The sequence below is a fragment of the Saccostrea cucullata genome, unplaced genomic scaffold (genome assembly GCF_032062105.1).
Source record: "Saccostrea cucullata isolate Sc308-1 unplaced genomic scaffold, CSIRO_AGI_Scuc_v1 ctg746, whole genome shotgun sequence".
Lineage (NCBI taxonomy): Eukaryota > Metazoa > Mollusca > Bivalvia > Ostreida > Ostreidae > Saccostrea > Saccostrea cuccullata.
In genome coordinates this window covers 2,303-16,220 of record NW_026938715.1, presented here as the reverse complement: position 1 = coordinate 16,220, position 13,918 = coordinate 2,303, and the positions used below count along the sequence as shown (strand labels likewise).

The following is a 13,918-nucleotide window of genomic DNA, read 5'->3' as shown; positions in this document are numbered from 1 at the left end:
CATGTAATTGTAATGTTGGATTGAATACACGATTGATTAAATAATTTCTAATCATGTGAAAGATTTGAAATATACAAAATTAAAAAAAAAAAAAAAGAAAGAAATAGTCATTTATTTTTCAATAAATTTTAACAATTATGCTCAGCTTATAACTGTTTTCTCAACCTTTTTTTTTATTTCTAAAGTTAAAAAGTTTCTAGACAAAAAGAAGCTTTTGAGGCATTTGGTTTTTTTGTTTGCTTTTTGAGTATGGAATTGATGGTTCATGTAATTTTAATTGATACAAACTTGACCTTATTCTAATCTTGATTATATGTTTAAGAAAAATAATCTTTTATAAGTGTGTGTGTCAGAAATTAAATGCGTCTCGACAGATTTGATAAATACATTTCCTTCCTTCTTTGAAGAGTTTTTATTTGTATATATATGCAATATACTCGGGGAAATATTAGTGTATATAAGTATCACCATGTTTCTCTTCCAATGGTAAGTTTTCAAACATTTCAGGCAATATATTATCTTTTTTGAATTTTCATCATAAAATACCCAATATCTTTAGATAACTTGTTAATTTCACTAAATGTCAAGAAGTTACTGAGGTTTAAACTAATAATTATCAAAACTTCAATTTTTAACATTCAATCGGGTTATATATAAAAGAAAACGACTTGAAAAATTCGTTGACCACTGATTATGAAGCTTTATTACGTAACTTTATTTGCATTTTCAGTTCGCCATTTATAATTCTGATAATAGTAATAAATCACAGTGTTGGAATCTTACACAAAACAATATCGGTTCCTATGTCATTTGCTCCACTGAGACGAATCACTTATAAACCTGGCTCTGGGGAAATATACATTGGTGGGAAGAACATCGTTGTGCACCTGGACAAAAATTTTGATGTAAAAAGCAACAGCACAATAGGACCCCGACAAGACAGCACACAATGTGCTCCTGAGCAAAAAACTTGCAATTCTTTGCAGTGGACAGATAATTACGTAGAAGTTCTACAATTCATTCCGAGACACAAAATGGTGCTTATGTGTGGATCAATCGAACAGGGACTTTGTAAATTCCTACACAGTCACTTAATTTCATATGAAGAAAAGTTTAGAATTACTAATCAAGACTTCGTTGGAAGTAAAAATGGAACAATATTTGTTCCATACGGACCGGCTGATGAGAAAGATGGTAGTTATTTTATAGGTCGAAGTTGGGACGGGAGACCGATGGATTATACATTTCCGGAGTTTTCTTTTATGGGAATCCATAATAGATCTGAGGATCCAACTTACAAATGGGAATTTCAAAACAAAACCCTGTACGCATCGATGGAAATTTGTGATCAAAAACGAAAAGATTTTTCAACTCGGTTTATTTATGGTTTTCAAACAAACCAATTTGTCTTTAGCATTTACAACCAAGCAAGGAACACATCCTCCGGAATGATATATCAAACTAAAATGTCGAGGATATGTACAAGCGACAAATATATGAGATCTTTTAATGAAATTATTCTGGAATGCAAAATCCACAATATTGCAACTGCAGCCTATTATAGCGAAGAGGGATCTACACTTCACGTAGCATTTGGTATCAGCGTAGACTCTGTACATGCTGCCAGAAATGCTTCATCATCTGTTTGCAAATTCACCCAGGACGAAATAGACAACATGTTTAATAACTTGATTACACATTGTTATAATAATGGAGATGCTCTAAGCCCACCCGATTGGCATACGTGTGGACAGACAGCAAAATGTAACACTAGTGCATCGGTAAGGCATATTTCGAAATACTGTTATACCAGAAACGTTCGAGAGGTCGAATTTTCGAGGCTTTAAGAAAACATTTTGATTGATGGGATTTGATTTCGTGTTTGAGTACTTGTATCAATGAAATTTTATAATTAACATTTTGTGGTAGACATTCATTCAGGAGTCTCTTTAAACCTCGAATCGATGAATATTTAACACCCTCCTCCCAATATTCAGTGTTAGGATAAAATAATTATTACCGTGTGTTTTTAAGAAATAGGTAAAGATACCAATAATACCAATTTGGGGGTATGTTTATAATAGATATTTTATGTCTCATGAAGATTTTATTTTTTCTTGGTTAAGTATTTAAAATATTTACATTATAAAATCAGAACATGGATAATTTCAAATTGTAATACAAATATAAAAATCAAATTTAATTAACGAAAATTTTAATTAAGATTATTTAAAAATTTAGAATGTTTTAAATTGTAAAAAGGTGGAAATAACGAACAATGATTGATCTAAAAAGAAATCCATGATAATTATAAATATATAAGAAGCACATAAAACACGTACCCCTAAGAATTCCAGTGGTACATGTAGGATCAAGTGCCTAGTAGGAATAACCATCCCCTGTTGACTGGTCTCACTCGCCGTGATCCTTTAGTAATTGATCAGATAGAAGAAACATACCTTAGTCAAATTTATCCTTAGAAAGACATTTTTTCTAATTAATGGGTATGGACCAAGGCAGTAAAAATTGGACCCTAGAGTAGGTCAAATTTCCAAACAAGGTCATCGAATTTACCAACACTCCTATACAATGTTACAATAACATTGAATGTATAGAGACTGAACAATTAGGAATTATAAGGGATTATTTCAATGTTTCAGTGACCGATCGGCAGGGAATCCTCACTCCTTCATGACACCTGATCCTACCTCTGATGTTTTGTTGGTCCGCTTTTTTCTCTGCTCCTATTTTGTATTGTTTTATGGACTTTTGATCTTGAATACTGTTTGTTATCTCCATATGTTTCATTGTATCACAATAACATAATCATATTTTCAGCTGAGAGTGATCGTGATATTTGAATAACATTTTCAAAAACCTTCATACTGTGCATTGAATTTCAGATGTCTGTTAATAACTACTGCAGCTCGGAATCACATATAAGAACTGCACGGAAAACCAACCCTGGAATACAGAGGTTGGCAAAGCCCTATTTCAATCCGCAGGCACAGATTTACCAAGAAAAATGGACACTTTTCACATCAGTTTTTTCACATAGAATCAATTCGAAAACGAATATTTTGCTGATTGGAACAGATGATGGTTACATGCTTAAAGTACATAAAAGATTTCCTTTTTAAAATATTTTTTTTAATTTGGCAACATAAATATGATATATATAAGGTAAGACGGAATAAGTTACTTCTTTTCATTCTCCATTACAAGTAAATCTTTTAAACTACAATATTTTGTTTGTTTCTATAGATAAATATCGAAGACAGGCATCGGGAACTGAAGCCGTATGTAAAGTTTGATCTGAGTCAGAATAGAAGCCAGAAAATTGAGCCACATCACGTGGTTGATCCAGTTGGCACGGATCATGTCATATTTTTACATGGAAATAAGGTGAGATGGTGACCAACGTTTTTTTTTTAACTTTTCATTATAAGAGTATATATTAAAGATATATATATATATATCACAAGAAAAGATTTTTAAAACTGTGTATCTAATATTAAAAAGCTTGTAATTTATTTCTAAAAAACTAAATAAATAAGTAATTAAATAAATAATTGCAAAAATGCCTTGGGAAGTCAGAAAAAATCTTTAGTGTCCTTTGCCTTTCTTTCAATTTTATATTTTATCCTAAACTTCATCCTTTTAAATTGTTAAAATTGTTGAAAAGGAGGTAATTTTTATCATTCTCTAAAACCATTTGTTTAAATTGTGTTCCTTAAGTCTTAAATAGAGAGTCTTTTTTGGCTAACGCATTTACTTTTCTTTTTTTCTTTTAGGCTTCAAGATTTCCGTTGTTTTCCTGCCATGTCCACACTACCTGTGGAACATGTGTGACAAGTGGCGATCCATTGGAGTGTGGGTGGTGTAAAGATTCTTGTGTGATGAAGAGCGAGTGTACTAGCATGTGGTACAACGACACATGTCCGCCATTTATTGCCAAGGTATAAATTTATTGTATGTTGTTAGACGTCCCATTCACTTATATAGAGACATCCTCTTTGTAATGCCTTGTCTTTCGTGACAAGAAATAGGTTTTTGTAAAAAAAAAAAGATCATGAAATATATGGTGCTAAACAAAGGAACAGTAATGTGTTTACTAGCACCAAGAAATAGTTTGTTGTAATATACATGAAATATATGGACAATACAAAATAGGAGCAGAGCAGCACGGACTTCCAAAAACATGAGAGTTTGAATCAGGTGCCATAGAGGAATTATCATCCCCTCTCGACAGGTCACACCCGTCGTGTTTAAAATATCACCGAGAAGAACTTTTGCTTTGAGTAGAGAGCTGATCATTACGTTGCGGGTTTAATTCCAACTGCAGGACTCGATGGCCGACCAGTCCTTCGAATAAGAAAGTATGTACCCTCACTGTTCAATGGCCCTGAGTTGAAGTATAACTAAATTTGCAATCTTCGCCGACAAGCGTTAGTGTCTCGTTGTGAGTGAAAAATTCCCGAAAATGAGGTTCAACAAACAAAAACAAATGTGATTTTTTCATGATCGTTTGAACATACTTAATTGGTGTAGAATATCTCAATCAGAAAAACAGTAAAACACGCTTATAGCGAACACATTTATGAAGAATTGACACTTATAGCGAAGTGATTTTCATTCTCCTTGAATTTAAAATATAATTAACACTTTACTCGGATATATCGAATTTCGCCTATACAATTGTATGATAGCGAAGCAACCTTGTCCATCCCTGGAACTTCCAGCATGTTAAAGCGTGTTTTACTTTATCTTTAATACTTGCAAAATATACTAATGTGTTACCCATTTATGAAATGGTATAATGTAATTATTGCCAAGTGAGGTTATTTTATTTGCTTCAGGTGTATCCCTTAAGTGGACCATTGGAAGGCGGTACGATAGTGACAATTGAAGGGGAGAACTTCGCAGACGACAGACTAACAATAGCTAGTGTTACAATTGGTCAGACTGTATGCAACATTGTCAACACGACAAATGTCAAGTACACAAAAATAAATCATAGTTTCTATAGCATATTATAAGTGGTATAAGGGAGAAAAAACAAATAAAATACAAATATAAACAAAAAAATCTAGAATTCAGATATAATATAGTATTTCTTCGAAAATCTTTTATCTCTTAAAATACTGGTACTTTTATTATGTAACTTTCAAGACAGTCTAAATTTGAAGTGAATGTATTTCTGAACAACTATCAATAAAAATAAACTAAGAAATCTAGAGTGTTGGATTAACGTTTAGCAATGTAAAGTAAAATTTAGCAAGAACAATATACTACACATTAAAACATTTACTCATGATTATGAAATAATCTATTTAGAAGCTTAAAAATCAAATGTAAAACTGTGCTTTTTTGTTCAGCATCTAGTTCTTTTAAACATGTTTTACATTGTTTTTTTTGCAAGAAGGGGTATATACATATAAGATAAAATGAGAAATAGTGTAATAAATTATTCATAAAAATGTATTTTAAGTTTTGTATTGTAAGTTTTCACTGAAAAGTTAAAGACAGCAGTCTTTTATTTAGAATCCTATGTAACACCAGCTCAGCCACAGAAGTTGGTGATTACTTGGTTAGAGTGACGACATACACAATGGGTATCTCAAAGCCGTCTGAAATTGGAGTCTTCAACTTCTCTTATAAGGTATGAATATTATTGTAGTATCAATAAGAAAATCACTTCTTTTTCCATCTTTGCTACTTTTTCATCTTTGCTATCCAAAAGGATTTTCTTTTAAGGGGGGGGGGGCGACTGTGGTTTCCATTGCGCAATATTTCGCGCATCATAGTAAAATGAAGCGTATTTACTGTTTCAAGGCAACTTTTTTCGCTTGATTATTATAATTAAACAAAATTAAGAAATTAAGTATAAAAAGGTAATTTCAATTCAATATAACTGATTTTTGAATCAATTTTGCAATTAATTCTTTTAAGTGTGTTTTAACATTTGATAAATTGAAGCTGTTACCGATATATATGTTATTAAAGAAAAAATATATGAAATTTAAAACATAGTATATTTTATGTAATGATTGGATGTGAATCTGAAAACTATAATCCTGTTACTGTTTAAAAGTTAAAACATTGTTTAAATTTCATGTTTCTTACTATATTGTTTGTAAATGTGTAGCTTGATAGTGTAATTTGCTTTTCATATAATTAATTATTTTTTTAAAAATACCTGGGGGCATGTACACTGATGTCAATGTAAGTTATATATGGTATAAAAATGATTTCTTATTATTTTTCACACAATTCTGCAGAACATTTGGACACCGATATATTTTTAGAAAAAAATATATTGTATATATATTTTATGTAACATCATAACAATTGTTGTATTTAAAAGTCAATCCATAAAAAAAAATTTAAACAAAACGTGTACATGTAGCTTTATTTTTTTTTTTATGCAGAGAGACTGTTTTGATTTTTTTTGTTTATTATTAATCCATATAACAAAACGCAAACGTTTGTATATTTTTAAATTTTTTTCATTTGAATATACATTTCAAATAGCCAAATATTAATCATAATTTTATATCGAATACAAGGGTGAAGATCCTGGTTTCAAGGCCAAGACTTAATTATGCTCTTCAAATTTTTTCAGAAAATTTCCTCAAAAAGCGGAAAAATACCTAACATATCCTTGTGAATTACACGTGGCTTTTTCGGATATAAACAGGTGTGCAGGAGATGTTATGTTGATCGGCTTGTTTGAATAATTACAAAATTGTCAGAACAAATTTAAAGGAATTGCTTCAATACAAATTTTGAGAACATTTTCATTTTAGGGTTTAAAAAAATAGACACTTAAATTTTAAATGAAGTGGAAAATATTACATTATAATCACTCTGAATATCTGAAAAACAGTGAAAATATAAGAAAACCGAGAAATTACAGAAAATTTGCATTCAAGTTACTAAAAATGATGGCAAAAATGTTTTGTTTTTTTTTTACTAAAAGTGAAGGCAAAAATGTTTTTTCTTCAATGTTTAAAGTATTTATCCTTATTTTTTTTTTATCTTAATTTTTAAAATCATTTTTTGTTTCAAAAGGGACAATAAACATATCTGAAGTTTCATTTACAAGAAACAAGAATAAAAGAATCAGTTAGGCATTTTATGTTGAATTTTTTTATCAAATAAATTTTGAAATAACAATCTATAATTAACGAGGCATTTTTAAATATGAGAATGCACATTATATGTTTTCAGATTGATACGTAAAGTTAATTTTTCAATTTTCTTCGAATGCAATGAAATAGAGGGTGTGATAAATAGAAAAAAAATAGACAGTTAAAAAATAATGTATTATATATGTATTATTATGTTCCCCAAACGAAGTTGGGGAACGTATTGTTTTTACTCTGTTTCTTATTATTATTATGTTCCCCAAACGAAGTTGGGGAACATATTGTTTTTACTCTGTTTCTTATTATTATTATTCTTTTTAGGTCTTTCCACCTTTCTGTGGAAAGACCTATTGATTTGCTTATGTTTATTATTATTCTTATTTTTCTTCCGCTGATTTTTTGTTTCGACATTTATCGAAAAGACTTTTTGTTCATCCTAAAGGTCATTAAAAGTTAGGAACAAATTTGACCCAACGCGTATGAACTATGACTGCTTTCAAAGTTATTGCCCCTTTCGCAAGAAATGCTTGTTATCGCTACTCCTCCAAAACCGTAAACCGTAAAGGTATGAAACCTTCACTAAAGTCTTTGACTAATTGAGAGGACTCTGGAATCTATTCATTGCGAAAGTATTCGGTGACCCCTTCAATGAGTTATTGCCCCTGAAACTTTTTTAATTTTAGAAATAATTAAAAATTTTCAAAACAAGAAGTGATAGAGACATGGGACCAACTGCAAAAGATTTATTGACCTTTGATCATGAAATTCATGCAAAGGTCAAAGGTCAAGGTCATTCCAAATTTGAGAAATTAAGCTCTTTTTATATCTTTTTTGTCTTTTTACATATACAAACTGTCTTAGCATCATTAATATGTACTCTTAAAACTATTTTAAAGATTTAATTCGTATTCCTTAAGATTGACCCTATTAAAAGTTATCGCCCTTTGTACGAAAAACCTTGTTATCGCTACTCCTTCGAAACTGTAAACCGTAGAAATATGAAACCTTCACTAAAGTCTTCGACTAATTGAGAGGACTCTGGAATCTATTCATTGCGAAAGTATTTGGTGACCCCTTCAATGAGTTATTGCCCCTGAAACTTTCTTAATTTTAGAAATAATTAAAAATTTTCAAAACAAGAAGTGATAGAGACATGGGACCAACTGCATAAGATTCATTGACCTTTGATCATAAAATTAATGCAAAGGTCAAAGGTCAAGGTCATTTGAAATTTGAGAAATTATGTTTTTTTTATATCTCTTTTGTCTTTAAACATATACTTAATATCTTAGCATCATTAATAAGTACTCCTAAAACTATTTTAAATATTTTATTTTTGTTCCCTAAGATTAACCCTTTTAAAAGTTATTGCCCCTTGTGCAAAAAACCTTGTAATTGCTACTCCTCCGAAACTGTAGACCGTAGAGACACCAAACCTTCACTAATGTCTTTAGGATCTTAAGGCATAACTACACTGTATAAGTGCAAATGGATCTGATGACCTCTTATATGAGTTATTGCCCTTAAACGTCATTGTACTTATTATTAAACCTTATAACTTAAAAACTATAAGTCATAGAAGCATGGGGTCAATTGCATTGTGACCCTTGACCTTTGTCCTTGAGCATTTTCTCAAGGTCAAAGGTCAAGGTCATTTCATTTTTTTATTTTCATTTTTTTCTATCCTTTAAGACAATTTTGGTTTCTTATTCATGGAATCTAATTTTAATGAGTCAGATATAAAACAAAATTGAAATTCAAAGAAGGTGGAAAGACCTCTTATTGTTCTGTGAACAATAAGTCTCCTAGTTTCTTCTTATTTCTTCTCCGGTACTTTTTTGTCCGGAAGTGTTCTCAGAAACTGTTCACCAAACTAAGTTAAAACCTTTTTAGGGTTAGTAGGCATGTTGTGTAGATGTGCTGAACGAAGGTCATTTTGCGCGCATTCGCATGCACGTGCGGGCGCGTGCAATGAGTAAACTGACTGATATATTTATTATGGCTGTAACTTTTATATTTTTTGATAAAATGTTTTGAAACTCATTATATAAAGATATATAAGTTGTGTAGATAAGATGACATGGTGAAATTTGCATGAACTCACGCGCATGCACGTGCGCTTTGCTCTGATTGGCTGGAACAGAAATCTTAATATCTTTTTTGTTTTATGATGAAATGCTTTGAAATTTATAACATAGACATGTATTAGGATGTACAACAATATGATATGTAAAAATTTTCATGTTATCACGTGCATGCACGTGCGCTGCAATCTGATTGGCTGAAACTTTAAATGACTATAACTCCCTTGGTTTTCAACCAAACAGCATGGGATTTAAAACACAGATAGACATAAAGGACTCCTACAAGATGGTATGGTCACCATTCACATGCATGCATGTGCGTGCAAGTGCGCTTTGCTCTGATTGGCTGAAACAAAAATCTCAATATCTTTTCTGTACTTTTACAAAATGCTTTGAAATTTAAAACATAGGCATACTTTAAGATGTCCTACAATAAGATATATAATAATTATCATGAAAACACGCGCATGCACGTGCGCTGCAATCTGATTGGCTTAAACTTTAAATGGCTATAACTCCCTTGTTTTTCAACCAAACAGGATGGGATTAAGTACATAGACATACATAATGGACTCCTACAAGAAGGTATGGTCATCATGCACGTGCATGCACGTGCCTATGAATGAAATAGTGTAGACAGGATGATATCGTCATTACGCTCATGCAATCACATGCGCACGCCTGCATCACTTAAATTTGAAATACTTGGTATACTTTTGGAAAACGTTGTTTACGTCTTAAATGCATATATTTTGCCTTCTTTAATGAAACTTACAGGGAATATGGCACGAGAAGGGAGTTGGGGAGCGTTTGGGGAACATCTGTAACGGTTCCCGTTACAATTAGCACTAGTTATTAAGGTCTTCCGTCTTCACGGAAGACCTTATAGTGATTCTATTGTTTCTTATTATTATTATTATTCTTATTATTATTATTCTTTTTTTTGACAAAATTTTGTGCAGGCGATTTCTCGAGAACTTTTCAGTGGTTTTCAACGAAACTTTCACAGAATATGTGTTATGATATGAAGTTGTTCCTTTTGAAGGAAAATTTTGAAAATACGATTCCGGTTCCAAGTTATGGCCAATTTCCTGATTTTAAAATGCAATTTTGTCGCCCCTTTTTATCGAAAATGGCTGAGTATATGAACTGGAGACTAATTGGAGATGATAGATCATGACTTTGTGGTTTGCCGAATCGTATTTTTGTGCGTCGTCAATACTTCCGGTTTGTACCGGAAGGGTATTTATAAAATGCAATTTTCCAACTTTTTTGTTATTCAATATTTTTCTGTGATGTTAATAATTTAAATAGAGACTTATTTGCGAATGCGTTATATGTAATTTGTTTTAGAATCGAAAAAGCCAATCTCGAGATATTTGCATTTAAAAATTTGAAGCGGTGTTTTCAATGGCCGAATGGTTAACGCGTTGGATTGTCACGCGAGCGACCCGGGTTCGCTCCCCCGAATGTCCGATTTTTTTTTATCACTTTTTCTGCTAGATATTTTGCATTTTATTTCAGAATGGGACGGAAGACCTCTCGTTGCTCGCAACGAGATCGTTCTAGTTCTTATTCTTATTTTTCTTCCTGGGAAAATTTTGTCCGCGAGTGATCTTGTAAACTACACATCCGACTTAGGTGAAACCTTTTTAGGGTAAGTAGGCATGTTATGTAGATTTGCGGAATCAAGGTCATTTTGCGCGCACGTGCTTGCAAGAGCGCGCACGTGCAAAACTTAAAATGACCAATATATAATGGATATAACCGTAACTTCTCTTTTTTTTTTGACGAAATGTTTTGAAACTTATAATGTAAAGATATATTTGTAGTATGCACAAGCTGACATGGTCAAAATAGCAAGATCGCACGCTCATGCACGTGTGCTTCGCTCTGATTGGCTGAAACTAAAGTCTCAATATCTTTTTTGTTTTTCGATAAAATCATTTGAAATTTTGAACATAGTCATACAGTAGGGAGATCTACAGTCTGTAATATAAAATTTTTCATGAAAGCATGTGCATGCACATGTGCTTGCAAGAGCTCGCACGTGCAACACGAGGAAGTCCAATATAATTGATACAGACGTAACTATTAAAATTATTGATGAAATGCTTTGAAACTCATTTTATAAGTATATATTAGTAGTATGCACAAGCTGACATGGTCAAAATAGCAAGATCGCACGTGCATGCACGTGTGCTTCGCTCTGATTGGCTGAAACTAAAGTCTCAATATCTTTCTTGTTTCTTGTCATAATCCTTTGAAATTTTGAACATAGACCTACATTATGAAGATCTACGGCATGATATATAAGAATTTTCATGAAAGCATGCGCATGCCCGCGTGCTGCAATCTGATTGGCTGAAACTTTAAATGGCTATATCTACTTTGTTTTTTGACGAAATGCTTTGAAATATAAAACATAGTCATGCAGTAGGATATCCTACAATATGATATAGAAAAAAAATCATGAAATCACGCGCATGCACGTGTGCTGCAATCTGATTGGCTTAAACTTGAAATGGCTATAACTCCCTTGTTTATCAACCAAACAGGATGGGATTTAGAATATAGATAGATGTAAGGGACTCCTACAAGAAGGTATGGTCATCATGCACGTGCACGCACGTGCGTGCATTTGGAACGAGTGAAATGAAAAATACATTTGAAAGAGTGATTTTTCATACTTTTGGACTGAATGCTTTAATATATTGTATATTAAAATATGTAGATAGTGTAGACAAGATGATATGATCATAACGGACATGCATTCACATGCGCACGGGTACAATGCTAAAATTTGAATATAATTGGTATCCTTCTGAGAAAACGTTGTTAAAGTCAAAATGCACAGAGTTTGTCTTATTTAATGAAGCTTACAGGGAATATGGCACCAAAAAGGAGTTGGGGAGCGTTTGGGGAACATCTGTAACGGTCCCCGTTACAATTAGCACTAGTTTTAAAATGACTTTCAAGAATATCTCACGCTGATAAACATTGAATTTCCAAAATATAATAAGATTTTGTAGTTTTCTTAGAACAGAAGCATACTTTTTGTTAAAACTTCAAAAAAGTCATCTGATTTTATAAGTATTCGATGGATTTGTTTTATTATGTTTATATTTTTATACCTTAACATAATCATTGGTATAAAAATATTTTTCAAAATTCTGTACAAAATCTCATTTCAAAGTCAATTTTTCACTGTGTTTTAACAATGTCTTACAATATTCCAACATTATTATTAAAATATTAATTAAAAACTTCTGATGCGTTTTAAAACCTCTCTTACAGATACCATATCTGAACAAAAGGGCCTCGTCGTGGAAATACACTGCTTACATTCTATGGTGACAATTTAGACATCGGATTGAAAACTATGATCATGGTTTCTAATTTAAAGTGCCAAATCGTAAGGTGAATGTTTCATGTATTCATGTATTTATTACATGTTATACAAATGTAATGTAATTTGTAACATTAATCAAACCGCCGAAATATGTGTGAATTATTGCCAACTCGCGGATAAGCGTAAAACAACAATAATTCTACCCATACTTCCTTCTTTCTGTGATTCATGGTAGTTACACTATGAAGAAATAACTTTTGTAAATATAGTAAGATGCTGATGGTGCATTACTCTTGCTTTATGTCCTGTTTTATTTTGTTTTTTTTTTATCAGAGAATTCTGCATACATGTATCTTTCTATTTAAAACAAAAACATTTTTATGTTTACTTAAATATGTTTAAAAAATTCTAAAGGAGACTTGAAGCAAACTTAATTTTATAATTAGCTGCTAACAAAAAATTTTTAAACCTTAAACAAAATGCTTATTTTTCATTTTTAAACAATTATTGCTAATTATTCAATGCAAAAAACAATTCACAGATATTTCAGATGAACGAATTATATACACTCTGTAATCTAGTAGCTTAGTTATATTGTTAATTGAATTGCTATAAATGCATTATAATTATTTTTATAAACTACAGTAAAACCAAAACACAAGTGCAGTGCCGAACAAGTGAATGTATAGAAATTCGGAATAGCCAGATCGAACAGCGAATGACTTGTGACAAATGCTACCCAGTAAGATTTGAAATTGACAGCACCATATTAACAGATGAAAAAGACACATTCTGCTACAAGGAAAATCCTGAAATTACCGGTATATCAAGAAATACTATTTAATAGCTATAGGCTTTCAACTCGATATATAAGTGTAATGAAACGGAAAATCATATTGGATTGAAATGCCTTTGAAATAGACCAATCGAATCATTGTATAATTGACCAATCAGCGCTTGATATTATAACCAATCAGAGTTCCAGAATCATCAACCAATCATTAGTAATTAGAATAAGGTATAAATACAGACGCCCATGAAGATTTCGGCTACTTGGTCGTTACTCATTATTCGAGTAACACCTCCTGGACTAGGTTCTTGGGCTGTGTCGGGAAACAACAGAATTGTTCGTTAGACCACTCAGCTCAGGAACCTAGTTCCTTAATAGTGTGTCTCAGTGACTATAGTGTCTTGGTGACTTAAAATAGTGTCTTGGTGACTTTTGATAAAAGGTGTCTCAGTGACTTTTAGGGTGTGTTTTTAGGTAGTTGTAGACTGTGTCGGGAAACAACAGGATTGTTGGTTAAACCACTCAGTCTGCAACTACAGTG

General features: G+C 31.8%; 1 protein-coding gene across 1 annotated transcript; it reads left to right on the top strand.

Moving 5' to 3' along the window:
* Positions 1-395: 395 nt before the first annotated feature.
* Positions 396-13,423, top strand: LOC134251067 (plexin-A4-like). The gene is made up of 9 exons (XM_062733432.1): positions 396-486; positions 731-1,781; positions 2,904-3,116; positions 3,265-3,405; positions 3,795-3,959; positions 4,860-4,999; positions 5,545-5,662; positions 12,533-12,655; positions 13,233-13,423. Exons 1-8 carry the CDS (start codon positions 470-472, stop codon positions 12,590-12,592), a joined length of 1,905 nt encoding a protein of 634 aa, XP_062589416.1. The 5' UTR covers positions 396-469; the 3' UTR covers positions 12,593-12,655; positions 13,233-13,423.
* Positions 13,424-13,918: the final 495 nt, after the last annotated feature.